General features: G+C 39.0%; 1 protein-coding gene across 5 annotated transcripts in view; it reads right to left on the reverse strand.

Moving 5' to 3' along the window:
• The window catches only part of CDK14 (cyclin dependent kinase 14), a 618912-nt gene that overhangs the window by 403321 nt on the left and 190697 nt on the right, over nt 1–24894 (reverse strand). For all 5 annotated transcript variants that reach the window (XM_073809735.1, XM_073809734.1, XM_073809736.1 and 2 more), the window contains one exon: nt 11690–11784. In XM_073809735.1, coding sequence (XP_073665836.1) covers nt 11690–11784 — 95 coding nt within the window. The remainder of the gene's footprint in view (nt 1–11689; nt 11785–24894) is intronic.

The raw sequence follows: 24894 nt of genomic DNA on the forward strand, positions 1-24894 counted from the left end.
GTGAAGTAAGTCAGAAAGAGAAAGACAAATACCATATGCTAACACATATATATGGAATTTAAGAAAAAAAATGTCATGAAAAACCTAGGGGTAAGACAGGTATAAAGACACAGACCTACTAGAGAATGGACTTGAGGATATGGGGAGGGGGAAGGGTAAGCTGGGACAAGGCGAGAGAGAGGCATGGACATTTATACATTACCAAACGTAAGGTAGATAGCTAGTGGGAAGCAGCCGCATAGCACAGGGAGATCAGCTCGGTGCTTTGTGACCGCCTGCAGGGGTGGGATAGGGAGGGTGGGAGGGAGGGAGACGCAAGAGGGAAGAGATATGGGAACATATGTATATGTATAACTGATTCACTTTGTTATAAAGCAGAAACTAACACACCATTATAAAGCAATTATACTCCAATAAAGATGTAAAAAAAAAAAGTAGCAATGGAATGGAAATCTTGTCCAAAATAAATTTATCCAATAGAAAAGGGAAGGGGAGCAATGAGTGTTCTATTTCATGCAGGTACCTCCTATATGGAAAGCCACAAATCACTTTGGTGAAATACGGGGAAAAATAACTATGATGTCACTGTGAAGTTGCTTAGAATAGTGGCGAATACCAATGATAAATAACTAAAGAGAAATTACAATACTGGCACAGAGGAAAGATATGAGAATCACAGGGAAAAAATGGCTCTGTACCCCTAGAGTTTATCATTAACAAAGGGGTAGAGTAAGCATAGATTTTAAGAAAGCAGATTTTAACATTTCCCCCCCCCCCAAAAATAAAAGGAGATAAAAATTAAGAACTCAGCTCTGGAGTTGGACTGACTGTATCTAAATCCTGGCTCTGCCCCTTAGCTGTGTGATTGTGGGCAAGTTACTCAAACTTTATGGGCCTCAGTTTCTACATCTATAAAATGAGGGAAATAATCTCATCCCAAAGCTTTTCCAGAACTGGTAAAAGAAACAAAGGAAAAAGTAATAGGTGACATTCATTTAACACGTGAGACACGGTTCTAAGCGCTGCAAAGGTATTCGTTCATAAATACTCTTCACAGCTGTGTGAAACCAATTCCATTATCAGCCCTATTTTAATAGGTGAGAAAATTGAGCTTAACCTAGTGTTCAATAAATATCAGCTTTATTTCATGACCCTAATTACCAAGGGAAAGCACCAAGAGAGACAGAAGATTCACATAAATAGACGTTATTTTAAAATTACAACTAGTATCAATGAAGAAAAATTGGCCAAGAGGAGAAACCAATGTGTTACACAGAAAGTTTAATGGTGTGTTTGAAGTTTTAAAGAACACCAATAAAAAGAGAAGAGCTATTTAAGAAGGATAATGTTCTCTTAGGACTAAGTCCTAAATGAGATGAAGCTGGCAAGAAAAATGATTTCAGATTTATATATTATCAGAACAAGAAAGGGGGAGACCAATTATCAGGGACCTATGAATAGAGATCAAGTGACAGAGAAAGGAGAGCTCCTCAAGTTTCTTCATCCAGAATATATTTCAAGTGTTTTCTTAATCATTTTCTCTCTCCCTAAAAAGAGAGTAAAATCCGACTCCCTTGTTATAATCCATATACATACTCAATCCCCTCCCATTTAGTTTAAAGCCAAAACAACAAAAACACGTTTGCCCCTTCTTCTTGTTCTCCTTTCCTCCTCTGCCTCACTCCTCAAAAGAATAGCTTGCATTTCAGCCTCCATTTTTTCCCCTTTCTCTCTTGACCCAAAGCAATAAGGTCTCCAGCCCCACCAGCTCCCTGCACATACTTAAGAAAAACCTTCCTAATTGCAAATTTAATGGGTCCTTTTCAGGACTCATCTGATTTGTCTTTGCTGAATATCTGACACCATCATCTGCATTTTCAGCAACTCTCTTCCTTCCTTGGTGCTTGGCTGGTTTTCTTGTGCTCTCCCTAGGCAATCCCTCTCATACTATTTGGTTCTTCCTTTGTCCAACTCTGTTGGTGTTCTATTCTTTCATCTCTTCTATTTCACTCAGAGATGAGATATATTGTATTTTAATATAACCATTTTCCGTGCTTTACTTTGGGCAGTGTCCCAGGTGCACTCAACTCTCCAGAGCTTAACATTGAAAGTTTCCCAGGACATAAAGTGGGGGAAAAAAAGTGTCACTGTTTAACCCAGCCCATTGCCTTCTCATTAGGAATTCAGCTTCCTCTGGGATCCCCAACAGGCCTCGTTTGTAACATTTACTTAGTTTCCCAGTATCTCTTCTTTCTCCTAAGAGGTTTAATCAGACACACAACAAAAGCCATTGGTTCCTTTTCTGCTTCCTCAGGGGCTTTTTTGTCTGCCAGTACCTGTGCTGCGCGCTAAGCTGCTTCAGAATTCACTCTCTTGTCTCACCCATCAGGCCAACTAGGAATGACGTCTATCTTATTCTCAGTTGAGTTACAACAGGGCTTTCGACTGTTAACCAAAGTTCCTGGTGTTTACAATTTTCCCTGGCTCAGTCTGTGCTGGTGGATCTGTAGGATCATTGATTAAAATCCCTGAAAACAGAGATAGTTAAAAACACAGCAATCCCAAGGAGACCATTTTGAACTAGAGACAGAACTATCTTTTAAATTTTCAAATAATTTGTTTATACAGGGAAATATATGTTTCCTTGAACCACAGAAGGAAGGGAGCACATATTTGCTTGGAATCAAACATTAAGCATGAAAAATGTCTCATGCCTGAGATCTTTAAAATAATTTCCTGTCTATTTGTTGAGCTCAGATATTTTTCTGAATAAAAGCCACTGAGCATGTATTATCTTTCCAGTTGTTCAGATTTTAGTGACAAAGGAAGACATCACTCTCCAGTTCATTATGATGGGGCAACAAACAAGAGCCTGAAGTTAAACTTCGGGGGCAACCCAAGCATACTTAGGGAAAGAATCAGATCAAACCCCACTCCTTTTTTCCAAAGACTTCCTTTTTGATCCTGGCCTACCAGATCTCATATTCCTTAAAAAGCAGCCCAAATCGACAGTGTCTACAATCCAATTTTGCACTTGATTACCCTATGCAATTTGGAGTCCTAAATTTTCAAATACATGCCATCTCTCCATTATTATAATTGCTCCTAATGGTATAGTATACTCCTTTTGTATGCATCAGTGCTAAATAGACTGCACGCATTTGACTAAAATTCATTGACACTACAACGCATTAGCTTTGGGCTCTAAAAGCTCCTGGTTTCACCCAAGCCCCGGCTTACTCATTAATTCATGTTTCAAATTTCCAATATTTCTGCTACCTTGAGTTACTCTGAGCCTATCATTTATGTCATGAGTAGTAAGGGATCTGGTTAAGTCATCTGCATTTTAGACTGATCAGTTGCTATTTCACAAACTTCCTGAAGTCTAGTCTCCACACCTTGCTGTCCAAGAGCATGTGCTGTACCTAAAACTCATTAATTGGCCACGAAACTTTTTAAATTAATTGACAAATCTTCATTAGAGGTTCAATGATAATCACAAACGATTCAAAACATCTCCCAAACGTTCACTACAATTAATGCTTCTAAATACTCGATTGGTCTCCATAGCACAACACTTTAATCAAATTTTGTTTTTTGGCAAAATGTTTTAGCAAGTTCTAGAGGAATAAAGCACTACATAAGGAAGCTGATCATACATTTTATCATCCAAATGGAGACACCGAATAGTAAAAACACTGAATTAGCAAAAAGGAGCGCTATTAATAATTACACAAAGACAACAAGCATAAACCAGGACTGTCCCAAGCAAACCATTACATAAGGTCCCTCTCTACACAAAGCACCTTACACCAAACTGCATCTTTATCCTTCTGGGGAATATTATGTAAAAGAGTGAGGTTAATCCAAGAAGTAGTCAATGAATATGTGGTCAGAAAAGATAAGTGAAAGAGCCCTGTGCAAAGGTAAGAGCAAAGATTTAATTCCCAACTAAAATGAAATCCAAACTGTATTGTGAGGTATTAAAACATGGCCCAAAGATTATTTGACATTCTTCACTAAGAGGTACAGTCTGTGTTCCCCTCCCCTTGAATCTGGTCTCTTCAAATACTTGATAAATAAAGTAGGTGAAAGTGACACTGTGCCAGTTCTGGGCACAGGCCTTAAAATATAGGCAGCTTCCACTTTCTGTACCTTGGGATCTTCCCAGACCGGGGCACGAATCCGTGTCCCCTGCATCGGTAGGCAGACTCTCAACCACTGCGTCATCAGGGAAGCCCTATCACTTTACTTTTAACCTAAGTCTTTATACTTAAGGTGGGTTTTTGGTAAACAACATATAGTTGGGTCTTGTTTTTTATCTACTTTGACAATATCTGTCTTTTAATTGGTGTATTTAGACCAATTATATTCTAAGTGATTTTCATATAAGTGTATTAATAGCTATGCTGTTTGTAAACTGTTTTCTATTCATTGTACGTTCTTTTCCTTCTTTTTCTGCCCCCTCTGATTGAGCATTTTATGTGATTCCATTTTATATCTTTTTAGTGAATCATATATGGATCCCTCATATCCCAGTCCAGCTGTGCAAAATGATACCACATGGAGCAAAAACAAGCTTTTCCTGTCCGGCCCTTTCCCAAGAGTAGGTTCATGAACAAAATAAATGATAGTAGCTTTTTTAACTCTCTAAGCTTTGGGGTGGTTCATCTTGCAGTAATAATGTAAGCAGAACATTCCTAAGACGGTCCTCAAGGCCTTGCCAACTTTTCAAAACTCAGTTCATACCGATCTCCCCTGAACTCCCAGTCACATGGGGCTCTCCAAGTCTGTAGAAAATACCAAGCTCTTCTTAGGGGTCTGGCCTGAAACACTCTTATCCGTGCTCTTTACCTGGTTGGTCACATCTCCTCCTTCAGATCTAAGTGTAAATGTCCCCTCATCAGCAAGGCTTCCACTGTCCATCCAACTAAGGTATACTCATTGCCCACCTCTCTCCCTCACATAAACATATATAACCCACCGCTCTCTTAGTTATTTTTCATAGCTCTCTTTTCCTCTTTGTAATTTAAAATTACAGATGTATCTGCTGACTCGAGTAATCTTTGCCTTCCCCACTAGATGACAGGTTCCATGGAAAGAGAAACTCAGTTTTGCCCACCATTACATATCCATTGCCTGGCCCAGTACACAGAACACAGTATGGGCTCAGTAAATGTCTCGACGGAAAGAGCTCTTTTAAATGCGCAATGCCTCTCTGCATTGCTTGTTTAGACCAGGGCTTCTCAACTTTGGCACTATTGACACTTTGGACCAAACAATTCTTTGTTGCGGGAGACTGTCCTGTTCATTTGTACGATGTTTCACAACATCCCTGGCCTCTAGATGCCAGTAACACCACTACCGCTCCCTGAGTTACGAAACCAAAAATGTCTCCAGATAGCAGCAAATGTATCCTGGTTTAAAATAAAAGGATGACAGTAACAATGAACAACTCAGGAATGTGGGTTTGCTTTAAACTGAAACCAATCTTATCGTCATGTCCTTCCCCTAGTCCTCCTCAAAAACCACTTAAACTGAACTAAGTGGTTTAAGTGGGAGAGAGATTCTAGGAGCCCTGACATTATGATAATTGGAAATTTCTACACTAACTCTTTCAAAATATTCCTCCACTATCCAAGGAATGCCTCCATTTTCACCAGCTGGACTACAACTCTGAAGACAGGAAATATCACTGATTGTTTTGAGGGTCTCCCAATCAAATGATCAAAGACCCTGATAATAAAAATGGCTAACAGAGGCCAACATTAAAACACTGTCTAATACAAAAGTTATCCCTGTACAGTTTGGTCTAATAATTGAAATCATGGTTCTTGCTTAAACAATATACTCATTGTCACTTTTGTCAAAAAGATTAGGTATTGTTTGTTTATCTGCTGCAAGCTAAATGGAACCAGCTGTACCCATGAACCAGCTCCTAATGCCTTACATTCTTCCTGAAAAGGAAGTCAGGGCTGAATCTGCAATTTGAATAGGCTTTAAGGTTTTTGAAAATAAAATTAGCAGATGTTGGTGGGTGGGCTATTATCCTCCTTGGAGTAGGTAAGGATAAGAACTCTACTTTCATCTGTACACAAGGAGCACCAGATCTGAAAATCACATGACACAAAGTCCATTCATTTCATTAGGTTTTTTTTAAAAATCCAGTTTCTCTTGCACACTGTAATGCCATATTTTATGCATTAAATTACAAAGTTAACACTGATTGTATTATCATAGTATGATGCCATTTTCATATCCTGTGACTAATAGTGTGGTTACAGGCTTGATCTTTGAAGTGAGCTGTGATAATAAGCCTATGGACCCAAAGTCTAAAAGAAATCAGAGCAGACCTAATGAGAAACAGAGAGTGCAGCAGAGCCCGTAAAATGTAATCAGATTTGCCTCTCTTTTGTACAGAGTTCCTGTTTCTGGGTAGATAACCTCTCAGGATGCTGGAAGTCGGCATGACAGTCCAGGTGTCAACACTTAAGATTGAAACGTCAGTGAACCAGGAGTCCAGTGTTTTCCATCTGGGGATTTCTGACTTTCAGAATTCTTCAAACTCCTCCTGATAGTGTTTCAGTGGAGCTGACCTTCAGGGCCAGCAGTAAGAGCCACCTCTTTAATCTCACAGATTCTGAAAAGGTGGGTGACTGCTGCTGCCTTTCTTCTTGCTGCTGCTTGTTTTAATTAGCAGTATTTCTTCCTCCTATTTCTCAGGCGACTTTGAAGAGCTCTTTGAAATGTATTTAGTGTATTTCAGTCTTGGTTTGGCCTAGTCTCTCAATTTATGAGGTCGTTGAATTCAAGTTCAATGATTCAGCACACACTGGCAGAATGAAATGCTAAAAGAAGACTGGCATTTTCAATCACATAAATCTCGTGTTACATAAAGTGACCAAATTCCTCCATTGTTCTTATGGACCTGAGATAACAATTTACAGCTGGCACAGACCAGTTTGGGCCGGCTCCTCTGTTTAGCGGGCTCCCGCAGGAGTAAGGTTTTGGCATCTTCACCTCAACAGAAACTGAAGATAAGCAGGAAAAAATGACCAGAAATCAGGATCATCTGTGGGAGGACTTAGTCTGAGTAAGTCCAATACTCTAATTACAGAGACGGAACAAAGAGCAAACTTTTTCTTTCTGTAAATGACACTAGAAGCATGAGAAAGGCAAAAGCAAGCAGCTACAGCCTCACGATCCTTTACAGTAGGAAGGAAAAGAGTGGAGTCTGTCCCAGGCAAGAGTAAAGGTTTATAGATTCTCACCACTCGGGGAAGGGTGTGGAACCCGGGAGAACTGGGGGTTCAGGCATGGGGTCGGGGGGAACTCGGGTGCACTCCAACTGCAGATCCCAGTGCCCTGAGGAACACACAGGTCCCACCGTACTCCAAGGTTGGGAGTTGAGGTGGCTGGTGCTCATAGCTCTTACCTACAACAGCCAGGCATCCGTGGGTGCTCACATATAAACAACCCACCAACCTGTCCAAATTATACTGTCTAATGCCAATCCCACTTGAACACTCAAACATAACACTTTCGCTTTTATCAAAATTTGCACAATAATTCAAATAAATAATTAATTTTAGTTTAAGGCCCTCAGGCTTTAACAGATTTTGTGAAGAGTCTGGTGAAAATTTCATTATACGTGGTTAGAGGACCAAGTCCCAAAAGGGAACCCTCCCAAGGAGTCCTACAAATATACACAGTGATGAGGGAGGCTTGATTTAAAAGCACATGAGGCTGTGAATTCAGTCACCACTGGAGAGCACACATTTAAAATACTTTATTCAACCTCATCTTCTCTTCCTTCCTTTTGAAACCCCACAGCATTTTACCTGGGCCTTTCTTACTGCATTCTATCTTATATAGAATACACTACGTTCTAACTCATACAGAGTTCTTTACATATAGGGACCGTCTCCCGTCCAGACTGTTAAGTTTCCTGAGGGCAGAATCTGTATCTAAATTCCCTCTTTTTCACCTACAGCATAGAAGGGGCATAAAAACAACATAACAAACACTCGTCATTAATTAAATAAGCTAAAAAACTGTTAACCAGTCTCTTAATGTATTGATACAAATGTCCTTGGGAAACAGATGATTTCAAGGGGCTGAACTAAAGACATTTTTAAATGCCACATGTTTTAAAATGTAGCATATTATACACTGCATGATTTTTTAAAATCCTAAATTAAATGCTACAGGGATTTAGAAGAGAGAACATAACCAGGAAATCAAACTAGGATAAAGATTAGTAGCAAGAGTGATGATAAACTGCCTCCCTTCCCCAGACAGAAACACACACATGCACAAAGAAAGTATTAAGAAGCTGGAGAACACTGGTTTCAAAACAAAACAAAACAAATCTCTACTCAAATATAAAACCGTGGGAAGTTCAAAGCTTTTTTTTTTTAAATAGGAAAACTTATTTGTGAGTGTTGTATGTTGAAATGGTTGCAGTTAACCAGCCACATTCTTCAGAGGCAAGCTCATTACCAAGAGGGCTACACAGTACAGGAATCTCAGTCAACTTCTCCCCAACCTATGTATCCCTACAGGAATAAGAAACTCAAGAGAATTCAAGAGTAATAAAAAGTCTTTGTACTTCTTCTCAGGTTTCTAAACAATGGCTGACAGCAACAGTATCAAAGTCAACAATTACACAAATCTTTTGATGGGGGGATATCCTTTGCTCATATATTTGAACCATGAAATAAAAGACGACTTACATATATCATAAATGGAGATGAAGAAGAATATTATCATGAACACAATGCCAAATTAGTTAGGTTTGAAATTAATGAGTGTTATAGATTGAACTGTATCCTCCAAAAAAGAAATGTTGAAGTTCTAACCCCTAAAACCTCAGAATGTGACCTTATTTGGAAATAGGGTCTTTATAGAAGTAATCAAGCTAAAGTGAGGTCATTACAGTGGGCCCTAATCCAAAATGACTAGTAGTCTTATAAAAAGGGGAAATTTGGATGTGGAGACAAACACACCAAGAGAGAGAACACCATGTGACCATAAAGGCAGACATCAGGGTGATGCATCTACGAGCCAGGAATGCCAAAGATTGCCAGCACACCGCAGAAGCTAGGAGAGAGGCATGGAACAGATTCTCCCTTACAGGACCAACCCTCAGAAAGAAACCAACTCTGCCAATACCTTGATCTTAGATCTAGCCTCCAGAACTAAGAGATGATAAATTTCTGTTGTTTTAGCCACCCACTCTATGGTATTTGTTTTAGCAGTCCTAGCAAACGAATACAATGAGGTTTATTGCAAAATCCAAACTTGACACCTGTAATTCAATACACATATATATAAAATGCTCACCAACTGAGTATCATGGGTATCTCTACAAATGCCATGCAGCTTTGTTGCAAGATAACGATAGCTGCTCTTGGGGTAGATGCTAAATATAACGTTTAAAGATGGAGGCAGGGATGCAGACAGCTATGGGAAAGTGGTGAGGCGTACTGGAACAGGGATCCTAACATTCAGTTGACTCTTTAAATTACATAGTGCTTTAGGAGACACACCAAATTCAGCTCTCTTAATGTTGCTAGATGGCACGTAACTGTTGTTCTTTGGCCTGACCTTGCCACCATAAAGCAAATAAGCACAAGCAGCCTGCCATCTCCTAAAGCAGGTGAGTGGTCAATGGCTTTCATCTCCAGCTGGAGGAAATTAAATAGTACATGTGACCAGCAAGATTTAAACTGCTTGAGAAATGCTGACAAGATACATTGAGACCTGATGGAGTGAAAAGTATTAACTGTCCAGAACTATCCTTCTCAAAGATTGCAGTCTTTCTTTTATTTGGGCATAATAAATGGAGAATGTTTCAACTATCTTTCAAGATTTTGTCATAAATCTTAAAGTTAAACATTTAATAGTTATTATCTTGCATCTGGAAATTAGCTGAGCATATCTCTGGTGGGAAGGCACTTCAAAATGACTGGTTTGTTTCCTTATAATGAAATAGTACGTTTGCTTCTGTTTGATCCACCATTAAAACAAATCAGAGCATCTGGGAGAACCATCTGGAATACTCAACAAGGACCAAGTCTTTCCAAGAAGGCCTTATCCTGTGGAAGCAGTATGTAAAATGGTTAGGAAAAGATGACCTCAAACCATAAAGACATGAGCCAAGACAAGTTCTGTCACTAATAACCTGTACTGACTTGGACAAGTGACTAAATTTCTCTAAGCACCAAGATGTCTGGTCCAGCAGAGATTATAATAATATAAAAATGGGACTTTTCTTATAGAGTATTGTGAAGAATAAATGAGACAATGAATACAACATATTTTACACAAAGTAATTGCTTAATCCAGTGTAGTTATCTTCACCTTATTAACATGAAAGGTTCAAGTAATTTTTACACAGTAGAGTACTATTTTTCCTTAGGACAAAATACAAAAACTTGGGACACCACCACTATTGAAATTAACTCAACCATTTATGCCATTACCATGACATTCCATAATGCTTAAGAGACACAGTGAAGTCATTAACAGCCCTCTAGATTTTTTTTTTCCTTCCCCATCATATTTTTCTTCTATTCAAATTTTTTAAAGGCTTTTTTTTGGGCAAATGTCTAAGAGTCAAAATTAATACTCAATTTTGATCTACAGCATTTCTGAATTTCCTTACTTACATATCTTCCTTTATCAGGAATATTGCTTCATCTTAACTTGAAAACTATGAACAAAGGTATAAGACTGCATTCCAGAAAAGCCAAAGAATACCTAAATAAGCACATAGTCAAAATTTCCAATTATGTGTTTAAAATGATCCTTCAGAGAATTGTCTTCTCTCTTTAATTACTTAGCTTAGTTAGTAATTCAATTACTGCTGAGTAATTAGTTAGAATTTCCTATCTTACACAATGACTTAAAAGGGAGACAATAACAAGGATAGTTTAGAAAAAAATTTCTCAACACTGCTTGGTACTGTTATTAAGGTAAAATGAGGCTTTTGTCTCCTGTAGTTATTTCAGGAAGAGTATTAAAAGTTTCTACAAGCTACATGCCACCAAATCTGTGCTCTTATTCAATATGGGAGAGGGAGGAGGCCTATCAGAAACATATAGGGGCAAGCTTTTTAAGAACCCAAATCTGTGCCCTGACCCTGAGAGAATGTGGGGGAAGAGGACAAAGGGGGGAAGAGTTGTTTCTCTGTGTGGAAATATATGCGGCATGACGCCAAAGGACACAGGAAGAAAGAGTTTGCAGTTTGTTTAATTAAGTGACTTCTGAAAGATGGAGTAAAAGCTCAAGTTAAAAAGATGTCAGGAATAATCAATACATTTGGCTTTGTCAAATCAGTACTCTTATTCTTAAGCAAATGCTAAACCTCCATGAGAAATTAATCACATCATTCACCTGGAAATGAATTCTCATTTGAGGGTTCCAATGAGAGAAAGAGAAAACAAAGTTGGAAGAGAGGAAGGACAGAAAAGATAAATTGGACAGGTCTGCAAAACTGTTTGCTCACGGAGAAAAGCAATTCTTTTACAACTGTTAAAACAATGACAACAACGATAACAACAAAAAACCTGAGGGAGGAAAATCTATTGTGTATTAAATAAAAATTATTTAAACATACTGTTACTTACTAGTAAGAGAACAGGTATATTTTACATGTGAAATATTCAAAAATTTATGAACTTACTTGCTTTTTCCTTTGTATACTGTAGCATAAGATCCTTCTCCTAGTTTTTCCAGTTTTTCATATGAGTCAGCTTTTCCAAATTTGGGACTTGTTGGCTAAAAATGAAGCAGAGGGTAAACAAAATAGATTGTATCAGACTAATTAACAATGAATAGGGGGGACAAGGGGAAGATGGCGCAAGAGTAAGACGCAGAGATCACCTTCCTCCCCACAGATACACCAGAAATACATCTACACGTGGAACAACTCCTACAGAACACCTACTGAACGCTGGCAGAAGACCTCAGACCTCCCAAAAGGCAAGAAACTCCCCACGTACCTGGGTAGGGCAAAAGAAAGAACAGAGACAAAAGAATAGGGATGGGACCTGCACCAGTGGAAGGGAGCAGTGGAGGCCGAAAAGTTTCCACACACTAGGAAGCCTCTTCGCGGGCGGAGATTGCGGGTGGCGGAGGGGGAAAGCTTCGAAGCGGCGGAGGAGAGCACAGCAACACGGTGCGGAGGGAAAAGTGCAGAGATTCCCGCACAGAGGATCAATGCCGACCAGCACTCACCAGCCCAAGAGGCTTGTCTGCTCACCCGCTGGGGCGGGCGGGGCTGCGAGCTGAGGCTCCGGCTTTGTTCAGAGCGCAGGGAGAGGACTGGGTTTGGCGGCGTGAACACAGCCTGAAGGGGTTAGTGCACCACGGCTAGCCCGGAGGGAGTCCGGGAAAAGGTCTGGAGCCGCGGAAGAGGCAAGAGACTTTTTCTTCCTTCTTTGTTTCCTGGTGCGCGAGGAGACAGGATTGAGAGCGCTGCTTAAAGGAACTCCACAGACAGGCGCGATCCGCGGCTAAAAGCACGGACCCAGAGACGGGCGAGAGACATTAAGGCTGCTGCTGCCGCCAGCAAGGGGACTCTGTGCGAGCACAGGTCACTATCCACATCCCCCTTCCAGGGAGCGTGTGCAGCCCGCCACTGCCAGGTTCCTGGGATCCAGGGACAACTTCCCCGGGAGAACGCACGGCGCGCCTCAGGTTGGTGCAACGTCGCGCCGGCCTCTGACGCGCAGGCCCGCCCCGCACTCCGTGCCCCTCCCACCACCACCCCCACCCCCGGCCTGAGTGAGCCAGAGCCTCCTAATCAGCGGCTCCTTTAACCCCGTCCTGTCTGAGCGAAGAACAGACGCCCTCCAGCGACCTGAATGCAGAGGCGGGGCCCAATCCAAACATGAGCCCCTGGGAGCTGTGCGAACAAAGAAGAGAAAGGGAAATCTCTCCCAGCAGCCTCAGAAGCAGCGGATTAAAGCTCCACAATCAACTTAATGTGCCCTGCATCTGTGGAATACCTGAATAGACAACGAATCATCCCAAATTCAGGTGGACTCCGAGAGCAAGATTAATTATTTTTTCTCCTTTTCCTATTTTCCTGAGTGTGTATGTGTATGCTTCTGTGTGAGATTTTGTCTGTATAGCTTTGCTTCCACCATTTGTCCTAGGGTTCTACCCGTCCGTTTTTTTTCTTAATAATTAATTTTAATAACTTTATTTTACTTTATCTTCTTTCTTTCTTTCCTTCCTTCCCTCCTTTAGACAACAAATCATCCCAAATTGAGGAGGGGGACTTTGAGAGCAAGATTTATGCTTTTTTCGCCTTTTCCTCTTTTTGTCAGTGTGTATGTGTATGCTTCTGTGTGAGATTTCGTCTGTATAGCTTTGCTTCCACCATTTGTCCCAAGATTCTATCCGTCCATTTTTTTTAAATTTTTTTGTTAATAATTATTTTTTAATTTAATAACTCTATTATATTTTACTTTATTTTACTTTATCTTCCTTCTTTCTTTCTTTTTTCCTTCCTTCCTGCCTTCCTCCCACCGTCACTCCCTCCCGTCCTCCTTTCTTTCTTTCCTTCTTCTTTCTTCCTTCCTTCCTTCCTTCTTTCTTTCTTTCTTTCTTCCTACTTCTACTAATTCTTTCTCTCTACTTTCTCTCCCTTTTATTCTGAGCCACGTGGATGACAGGCTCTTGGTGCTGCAGGCAGAAGTCAGTGCTGTGCCTCTGACGTGGGAGAGCCAACTTCAGGACACTGGTCCACAAGAAACCTCCCATTTCCACATAATATCAAACAGCAAAAATCTCCCAGAGATCTCCATCTGAACGCCAGAACCCAGCTTCACTCAACGACCAGCAAGCTACAGTGCTGGACACCCTATGTCAAACAACTAGCAAAACAGGAACACAACCCCACCCATTAGCAGAGAGGCTGCCTAAAATCATAATAAGTCCACAGACACCCCAAAACACACCACCAGACGTGGACCTGCCCACCAGAGAGACAAGATCCAGCCTCATCCACCAGAACACAGGCACTAGTCCCCTCCACCACAAAGCCTACACAACCCACTGAACCAACCTTAGCCACTAGGGACAGACACCAAAAACAAAGGGAACTAGGAACCTGCAGCCTGCAAAAAGGAGACCTCAAACACAGTAAGATAAGAAAAATGGGAAGACAGAAAAACACACCGTAGATGAAGGAGCAAGATAAAAACCCACCAGACCTAACAAATGAAGAGGAAATAGGGAGTCTACCTAAAAAAGAATTCAAAATAATGATAGTAAAGATGACCCAAAATCTTGGAAATAGAATAGACAAAATGCAAGAAACATTTAACAAGGACCTAGAAGAACTAAAGATGAAACAAACAGTAATGAACAACACAATAAATTAAATGAAAAATACTCTAGGTGGGATCAATAGCAGAATAACTGAGGCAGAAGAACGGATAAGTGACTTGGAAGATAAAATACTGGAAATAATTACTGCAGACCAGAATAAAGAAAAAAGAATGAAAAGAACTGAGGACAGTCTCAGAGACCTCTGGGACAACATCAAACGCACCAACATTCGAATTATAGGGGTTCCAGAAGAAGAAGAGAAAAAGAAAGGGACTGAGACAATATTTGAAGAGATTATAGTTGAAAACTTCCCTAATATGGGAAAGGAAATAGTTAATCAAGTCCAGGAAGCACAGAAAGTCCCATACAGGATAAATCCAAGGAGAAATACGCCAAGACACATATTAATCAAACTGTCAAAAATTAAATACAAAGAAAGCATATTAAAAGTAGCAAGGGAAAAACAACAAATAACACACAAGGGAATCCCCATAGGGTTAACAGCTGATCTTTCAGCAGAAACTCTGCAAGCCAGAAGGGAGTGGCAGGACATATTTAAATTAATGAAGGAGATAAACCTGCAACCAAGATTACTCTACCCAGCAAGGATCTCATTCAGATTTGATGGAGAAATTAAAACCTTAACAGACAAGCAGACAAGCAAAAGCTGAGACAGTTCAGCACCACCAAACCAGCATTACAACAAATGCTAAAGGAACTTCTCTAGGCAAGAAACACAAGAGAAGGAAAACACCTACAATAACGAACCCAAAACAAATTAAGAAAATGGGAAAAGGAACATACATATTGATAATTACCTTAAATGTAAATGGACTAAATGCTCCCACCAAAAGACACAGACTGGCTGAATGGATACAAAAACAAGACCCATATATATGCTGTCTACAAGAGACCCACTTCAGACCTAGAGACACATACTAACTGAAGGTAACGGGATGGAAAAAGACATTCCATGCAAATGGAAATCAAAAGAAAGCTAGAGTAGCGATTTTCATATCAGACAAAAATAGACTTTAAAATAAAGACTATTAGAAGAGACAAAGAAGGACACTACATAATGATCAAGGGATCGATCCAAGAAGAAGATGTAACAATTGTAAATATTTATGCACCCAACATAGGAGCACCTCAATACATAAGGCAAATACTAACAGCCATAAAAGGGGAAGTCGACAGTAACACATTCATAGTAGGGGACTTTAACACCCCACTTTCACCAATGGACAGATCATCCAAAATGAAAATAAATAAGGAAACACAAGCTTTAAATGCTACATTAAACAAGATGGATTTAATTGATATTTATAGGACATTCCATCCAAAAACAACAGAATACACAGTTTTCTCAAGTGCTAATGGAACATTCTCCAGGATAGATCATATCTTGGGTCACAAATCAAGCCTTGGTAAATTTAAGAAAATTGAAATTGTATCAAGTATCTTTTCCGCCCACAACGCTATGAGACTACATATCAATTACAGAAAAAGATATGTACAAAATACAAACACATGGAGGCTAAACAATACACTACCTAATAACGAAGTGATCACTGAAGAAATCAAAGAGGAAATTAAAAAATACCTAGAAACAAATGACAATGGAGACATGACAACCCCAAACCTATGGGATGCAACAAAAACAGTTCTACGAGGGAAGTTTACAGCAATACAAGCCCAACTTAAGAAACAGGAAACATCTTGAATAAACAACCTAACCTTGCACCTAAAGCAATTAGAGAAAGAAGAACAAAAAAACCCGCAAAGTTAGCAGAAGGAAAGAAATCATAAAAATCAGACCAGAAATATATGAAAAAGAAATGAAGGAAACGAAAGCAAAGATCAATAAAACTAAAAACTGGTTCTTTGAGAAGATAAACAAAATAGATAAACCACTGGCCAGACTCATCAAGAAAAAAAGGGAAAAGACTCAAATCAACAGAATTAGAAATGAAAAAGGAGAAGTAACAACTGACACTGCAGAAATACCAAAGATCATGAGAGATTACTACAAGCAACTATATGCCAATAAAATGGACAACCTGGAAGAAGTGGACAAATTCTTAGAAATGCACAACCTGCCAAAACTGAATCAGGAAGAAATAGAAAATATGAACAGACCAATCAACAAGCACTGTAATTGAAACTGTGATTAAAAATCTTCCAAAAAACAAAAGCTCAGGACCAGATGGCTTCGCAGGCGAATTCTATCAAACATTTAGAGAAGAACTAACACCTATCCTTCTCAAACTCTTCCAAAATATAGCAGAGGGAGGAAAACTCCAAAATTCATTCTACGAGGTCACCATCACCTTGATACCAAAACCAGACAAGGATGTCACAAAGAAAGAAAACTACAGGCCAATATCACCAACGAACATAGATGCAAAAATCCTCAAAAAAGTACTAGCAAACAGAATACAACAGCACATTAAAAGGATCATACACCATGATCAAGTAGGGTTTATTCCGGGAATGCAAGGATTCTTCAATATACGCAAATCAATCAATGTGATACACCACATTAACAAATTGAAGGAGAAAAACCATAGGATCATCTCAATAGATGCAGAGAAAGCTTTTGACAAAATTCAACACCCATGTATGATAAAAACCCTGCAGAAAGTAGGCATAGAGGGAACTTTTCTCAACACAATAAAGGCAATATATGACAAAGCCACAGCCAACATCGTCCTCAACGGTGAAAAACTGAAAGCATTTCCACTAAGATCAGGAACAAGACAAGGTTGCCCACTCTCACCACTCTTATTCAACACAGTTTTGGAAGTTTTAGCCACAGCAATCAGAGAAGAAAAGGAAATAAAAGGAATCCAAATTGGAAAAGAAGACGTAAAGCTGTCACTGTTTGCAGATGACATGATACTATACATAGAGAATCCTAAAGATGCTACCAGAAAACTACTAGAGCTAATCACTGAATTTGGTAAAGTAGCAGGATACAAAATTAATGCACAGAAATCTCTGGCATTCCTATACACTAATGATGAAAAATCTGAAAGTGAAATCAAGAAAACACTCCCATTTACCATTGCAACAAAAAGAATAAGATACTAGGAATAAAGCTACCTAAGGAGACAAAAGACCTGTATGCAGAAAATTATAAGACACTGATGAAAGAAATTAAAAATGATACAAATAGATGGAGAGATATATCATGTTCTTGGATTGGAAGAATCAACATTGTGAAAATGACTCTACTACCCAAAGCAATCTACAGATTCAATGCAATCCCTATCAAACTACCACTGGCATTTTTCTCAGAACTAGAACAAAAAATCTCACAATTTGTATGGAAACACAAAAGACCCCGAATAGCCAAAGGAATCTTGAGAACAAAAACGGAGCTGGAGGAATCAGGCTCCCTGACTTCAGAGTATACTACAAAGCTACAGTAATCAAGACAGTATGGTGGCACAAAAACAGAAAGATAGATCAATGCAACAGGATAGAAAGCCCAGAGATAAACCCACGCACATATGGTCACCTTATCTTTGATCAAGGAGGCAAGAATGTACAGTGGAGAAAGGACAGCCTCTTCAATAAGTGGTGCTGGGAAAGCTGGACAGCTACATGTAAAAGAATGAGGTTAGATCACTCCCTAACACCATACACAAAAATAAGCTCAAAATGGATTAAAGACCTAAATGTAAGGCCAGACTCTATCAAACTCTTAGAGGAAAACATAGGCAGAACACTCTATGACATAAATCACAGCAAGATCCTTTTTGACCCACCTCCTAGAGAAATGGAAATAAAAACAAAAATAAACAAATGGGACCTAATGAAACTGCAAAGCTTTTGCACAGCAAAGGAAACCATAAATAAGACAAAAAGACAACCCTCAGAATGGGAGACAATTATTTGCAAATGAAGCAACTGACAAAGGATTAATCTCCAAAATTTATAAGCAGCTCATGCAGTTCAATAACAAAAAAACAAACAACCCAATCCAAAAATGGGCAGAAGACCTAAATAGACATTTCTCCAAAGAAGATATACAGACTGCCAACAAACACATGAAAGAATGCTCAACATCATTAATCATTAGAGAAATGCAAATCAAAACTACAATGAGATATCATCTCACACCAGTTAGAATGGCCATCATCAAAAAATCTAGAAACAATAAATACTGGAGAGGGTGTGGAGAAAAGGGAACCCTCTTGCACTGCTGGTGGGAATGTGAATTGGTACAGCCACTACAGAGAACAGTATGGAGGTTCCTTCAAAAACTACAAATAGAACTACCATATGACGCAGCAATCCCACTACTGGGCATATACCCTGAGAAAACCATAATTCAAAAAGAGTCATGTACCAAAATGTTCATTGCAGCTCTATTTACAATAGCCCGGAGATGGAAACAACCTAAGTGTCCATCATCAGATGAATGCATAAAGAAGATGTGGCACATATATACAATGGAATATTACTCAGCCATAAAAAGAAACGAAATTGAGCTATTTGTAATGAGGTGGATAGACCTAGAGTCTGTCATACAGAGTGAAGTAAGTCAGAAAGAAAAAGACAAATACCGTATGCTAACACATATATATGGAATTTAAGAAAAAAAAATGTCATGAAGAACCTAGGGGTAAGACAGGAATGAAGACACAGTCCTACTAGAGAACGGACTTGAGGATATGGGGAGGGGGAAGGGTGAGCTGTGACAAAGCGAGAGAGAGGCATGGACATATATACACTACCAAATGTAAGGTAGATAGCTAGTGGGAAGCAGCCGCATAGCACAGGGAGATCAGGTGGGTGCTTTGTGATCGCCTGGAGGGGTGGGATAGGGAGGGTGGGAGGGAGGGAGACACAAGAGGGAAGAGATATGGGAACATATGTATATGTATAACTGACTCACTTTGTTATAAAGCAGAAACTAACACACCATTGTAAAGCAATTATACACCAATAAAGATGTTTAAAAAAAAACCCAAAAAACAATGAATAACCCAATTTTGCTGAAAATGTAGATTCTGTCAGTTTTTAAATAACTTTTTTCTGATACAAAAATGTTTATTTTTAAAAACAACATCATAAATATTCAGGGTACAAAACTCAGAAAATGCAAATGAACACAGTATAGAAGTTTAACTTTACCCATAATCTAATCACCAACAGGGAGCCACAATTAGTATTTTGATAGCTCTTCTTCTACTGCTATCTGTATACTGATGATTGCTTTTTAACATAAATGGGACTACACTACAGATAGTGTTTTGTAACCTGCTATTTATTAACTCAATATATTATAAATATTTTCCATGTTATTATACAGTCTAAATTAGGGGCTGGAAACCAGCCACTACCGATGTTCATATATCCCATAAACTTAGAAAGGTTTTTATATTTTTTTAATGGGGGGATATCTAAAAAAGAATAAAATTTCATAGCATGTGAAAATTATATGAAAAACAAGTTTTAGTGTCCTGAAGTTTACTGGAACACAGTCACACTCATTCATTTACATATTGTCTTATGACTTTCAAGCTACAACAAAATTATACTTGCAACAGAGATCATATAGCCAACAAAGCTGAAAATATTTACCTGACCCCTGTCGTAAATCATGACTATAAAATTCAGTCATACAAAGTTACTCCTCTGTTACCTTTTAGCAGTAATGCAAACAAATAATCAAAATATTCAGATAACACTAATTAATACAAAAGAAACTCTCTTATGCTTACATACACCAATCCTTAAGCTGCAACAAAATCCCTCTTCCTTAAGAAACTGTACATTCCATCATGACCACAGAAGTGCTAAGAGTGAGTGGTCTCATAACTCTTGCTGTGCTAAACTCCCATCCCAACGTTCACCAGAGAGCAAGAAAAAGGGAGTATTGTCCTCCATGAGGACAAATTGCCTATTATTTTAATGTCACTATAAAAAGATAATATCAAAGCATATTAAAAATGATAATTGTATAAGGAATTAATAACATTTTTAAAGGATTATGTAATCACAGTTATAACTATATTTATAAAAAGTTACTAATGCTTATGATGCTCCGTGAGAAACCAATTTTAGAAACTTAAGGAAAGAACTCCTTGCAGAAAGTTTATAGTACACTATTCTTGACCCTGAGCTCTTATACCACTTACGAAAAAACACAACATACTCACAATGCATCTGACTCCCATGGTTTATAAGGATTCTATTTGGCAAATTGAGCAATGCTGCTTACCTTCGTCCCCCCGCCCCCCGCCCAATGCCACATAGTGAATGAAAAGATATTTTTCAAAAATAATAAATTAGGAATAGGAATGTGAAACAAAAGAGTGTCAATATCTAACCAGATATTTAGAGGAATTCTAAAAGATAAAAAGTAATCAGAATGAAAACTTCAGAGAAAAGAATGGGGGAATTTAAAGCCCTAACATGTAGGGGAAGACTAGTACAGATAAAAGAAGCAGGAGTCTCTAGGTAAATATGAGACTTATCAACACAGGAGAACTCATGATGTCCTCCCAAGCAAACTGCAGGAACTTGTGAAGAGGAGACAGCAGAGAATGTAGGTATTCAGGCTAGAAGGGCAGAGCAAGGACTCAAGTAGCCAATACCAGAGAAAGGATGACATATCCCATCCCCAAACTACAATCCCTGCCTCTCTCACACAATCACTAGAGACAATTTACAGAAAACAGAATTAGCTGATAGAAATTCTAAAATACAAAAATGAGTACACAAGCAAAAATCACGAATCATTTCAGGAACACCAACAACTTGAAAGAAAAGTATAAAATTCAATGGGCAAAGAGATAAACCCTCGCACCTATGGTCACCTAATCTATGACAAAAGAGGCAAAAATATACAATGGACAAAGACAGCCTCTTCAATGAGTGGTTCTGGGAAAACTGGACAGCTACATGTAAAAGAATGAAATTAGGACACTCCCTAACACCATTCACAAAAATAAACTCAAAATGGATTAAAGACCTAAATGTAAGACCAGACACTACAAGACTCTTAGAGGAAAAAGTAGGCAGAACACTTTTTGACATAAACCACAGCAACACCTTTTTTGACCAACCTCCGGGAGTAATGAAAATTAAAACAAAAATAAACAAATGGGACCTAATGAAACTTAAAAGCAAATAAACAAAAGCATATAAACAAAATTGATAAACCATTAGCCAGACTCATCAATAAAAAAAGGGAGAAGACGCAAATCAATAGAATTAGAGGGGCTTCCCTGGTGGTGCAGTGGTTGAGAATCTGCCTGCTAATGCAGGGGACACGGGTTTGAGACCTGGTCTGGGAAGATCCCACACGCCGCGGAGCAACTAGGCCCATGAGCCGCAACTACTGAGCCTGCACGTCTGGAGCCTGTGCTCCGTAACGAGAGGCCGTGATACTGAGAGGCCCGCGCACTGCAATGAAGAGTGGCTCCTGCTTGCCACACCTAGAGAAAGCCCTCACACAGAAACGAAGACCCAACACAGCAAAAATAAAATAAATTAATTAATAGAATTAGAAATGAAAACAGAGAAGTAACAACTGACACTGCAGAAATACAAAGGATCATGAGAGATTAATACAAGCAACCATATCCAATAAAATGGACAACCTGGAAGAAATGGACAAATTCTTAGAAAAGCACAACCTTCCGAAACTAAACCAGGAAAAAATACAAAATATAAACAGACCAATCACAAGCACTAAAATTGAAACTGTGATTTAAAATCTTCAAACAAAAAAAGCCCAGGACCAGATGGCTTTACAGGCAAATTCTATCAAACACTTAGAGAAGAGCTTACACCTATCCTTCTCAAACACTTCCAAAATGTAGCTTTTGACAAAATTCAACACCCATTTATGATAAAAACCTTCCAGAAAGTAGGCACAGAGGTAACCTACCTCAACATAATAAAGGCCACATATGACACATCCACAGCCAACATCGTTCTCAATGGTGAAAAACTGAAACCATTTCCACTAAGATCAGGAACAAAACAAGGTTGCTCACTCTCACCACTATTATTCAACATAGTGTTGGAAGTTTTAGCCACAGCAGTCAGAGAAGAAAGGAAATAAAAGGAATCCAAATCAGAAAAGAAGAAGTAAAACTGTCACTGTTTGCAGATGACATGATACTATACAGAGAGAATCCTAAAGATGCCACCAGAAAACTACGAGAGTTAATCAATGAATTTGGTAAAGTAGCAGGATACAAAATTAATGTACAGAAATCTCTTGCACTCCTGTACACTAGTGATGAAAAATCTGAAAGAGAAATTAAGGAAACACTCCCATTTACCATTGCAACAAAAAGAATAAAATACCTAGGAATAAACCTACCTAAGGAGACAAAAGACCTGTATGCAGAAAACTATAAGACACTGATAAAGAAATTAAAGATGATACAAACAGATGGAGAGATACACCATGTTTTTGCACTGGAAGAAGCAACACTGTGAAAATGACTATACTACCCAAAGCAATCTACACATTCAATGCAATCCCTATCAAACTACCAATGGCATTTTTCACAGAACTAGAACAAAAATTTTCACAATTTGTATGGAAACACAAAGGACCCCGAATAACCAAAGCAATCTTGAGAAAGCAAAACGGAGCTGGAGGAATCAGGCTCCCGGACTTCAGACTATACGACAAAGCTACAATAATCAAGACAGTATGCTACTGGCACAAAAACAGAAATATAGATCACTGGAACAGGATAGAAAGCCTAGAGATAAACCCACACAGATATGGTCACCTTATTTTTGATAACGGAGGGAAGAATATACAATGGAGAAAAGACAGCCTCTTCAATAAGTGGTGCTGGGAAAACTGGACAGCTACATGTAAAAGAATGAAATTAGAACACTCGCTAACACCATACACAAAAATAAACTCAAAATGGATTAAAGACCTAAATGTAAGGCCAGACACCATCAAACTCTTAGAGGAAAACATAGGCAGAACACTCTATGACATCAATCACAGCAAGATCCTTTTTGACCCACTTCCTAGAGAAATGGAAATAAAAACAAAAACAAACACATGGGACCTGATGAAACTTAAAAGGTTTTTCACAGCAAAGGAAACCATAAACAAGACGAAAAGACAACTCTCAGAATGGGAGAAAACATTTGCAAACGAAGCAACTGACAAAGGATTAAACTCCAAAATATACAAGCAGTTCATGCAGCTCAATATCAAAACAAGAAACAACCCAATCCAAAAATGGGCAGAAGACCTAAGTAGACATTTCTCCAAAGAAGATATACAGATTGCCAACAAACACATGAAAGGATGCTCAACATCACTAACAATTAGAGAAATGCAAATCAAAAATACAGTGAGGTATCACCTCACACCGATCTGAATGGCCATCATCAAAAAATCTACAAACAAAAAATGTTGGAGAGGGTGTGGAGAAAAGGCAACCCTCTTGCACTGTTGGTGGGAATGTAAATTGATACAGCCACTATGGAAAACAGTATGGAGATTCCTTAAAAAACTAAAAATAGGGCTTCCCTGGTGGTGCAGTGGTTGAGAGTCCGCCTGCCAATGCAGGGGATACGGGTTCGTGCCCCAGTCCGGGAAGATCCCACATGCCGTGGAGCGGCTGGGCCCGTGAGCCATGGCCGCTGAGCCTGCGCATCCGGAGCCTGTGCTCCGCAACGGGAGAGGCCACAGCAGTGAGAGGCCCGGGTACCGCAAAAAAAAAAAAAAAAAAAAAAAAACACTTAAAAAAACTAAAAATAGAACTACCATATCACGCAGCAATCCCACTACTGGGTATATACCCTAAGGAAACTATAATTCAAAAAGAGTCATGTGCCACAATGTTCTTTGCAGCTCTGTTTACAATAGCCAAGACATGGAAGCAACCTAAGTGTCCATCGACAGATGAATGGATAAAGAAGATGTGGCACATATATACAATGGAATATTACTCAGCCATAAAAAGAAATGAAATTGAGTTATTTGTAGTGAGTTGGATGGAGCTGGAGACTGTCATATAGAGTGAAGTCAAGTCAGAAAGAGTAAAACAACTACCATACACTAACACATATATATGGAATCTAAAAAAAGAAAAAAATGGTTCTGAAGAACCTTGGGGCAGGACAGGAATAAAAATGCAGACTTAGAGAATGGACTTGAGGACACGGGTAGGGGGAAGTCTAAGATGGGATGAAGTGAGACACATGGACACATGTGAGACGCATGGACACATATACACTACCAAATATAAACTAGATAGCTAATGGGAAGCAGCCGCATAGCACAGGGAGATCAGCTCAGTGCGTTGTGTCCACCTAGAGGGGTTGGATAGGGAGAGTGGGAGAGAGACACAAGAGGGAGGAGATATGGGGAGATATATATATATATATGTATACGTGATTCACTTTGTTATACAGCAGAAACTAACACACCACTGTAAAGTAATTATACTCCAATAAAGATCTTTAAAAAATAAATAAATAAAGATATCAGGTATATCCTAACTCTAAAAAACAAAGGCCATGAAACTGGGTCATTTGTGA

This window comes from Tursiops truncatus, chromosome 9 (genome assembly GCF_011762595.2).
Source record: "Tursiops truncatus isolate mTurTru1 chromosome 9, mTurTru1.mat.Y, whole genome shotgun sequence".
Lineage (NCBI taxonomy): Eukaryota > Metazoa > Chordata > Mammalia > Artiodactyla > Delphinidae > Tursiops > Tursiops truncatus.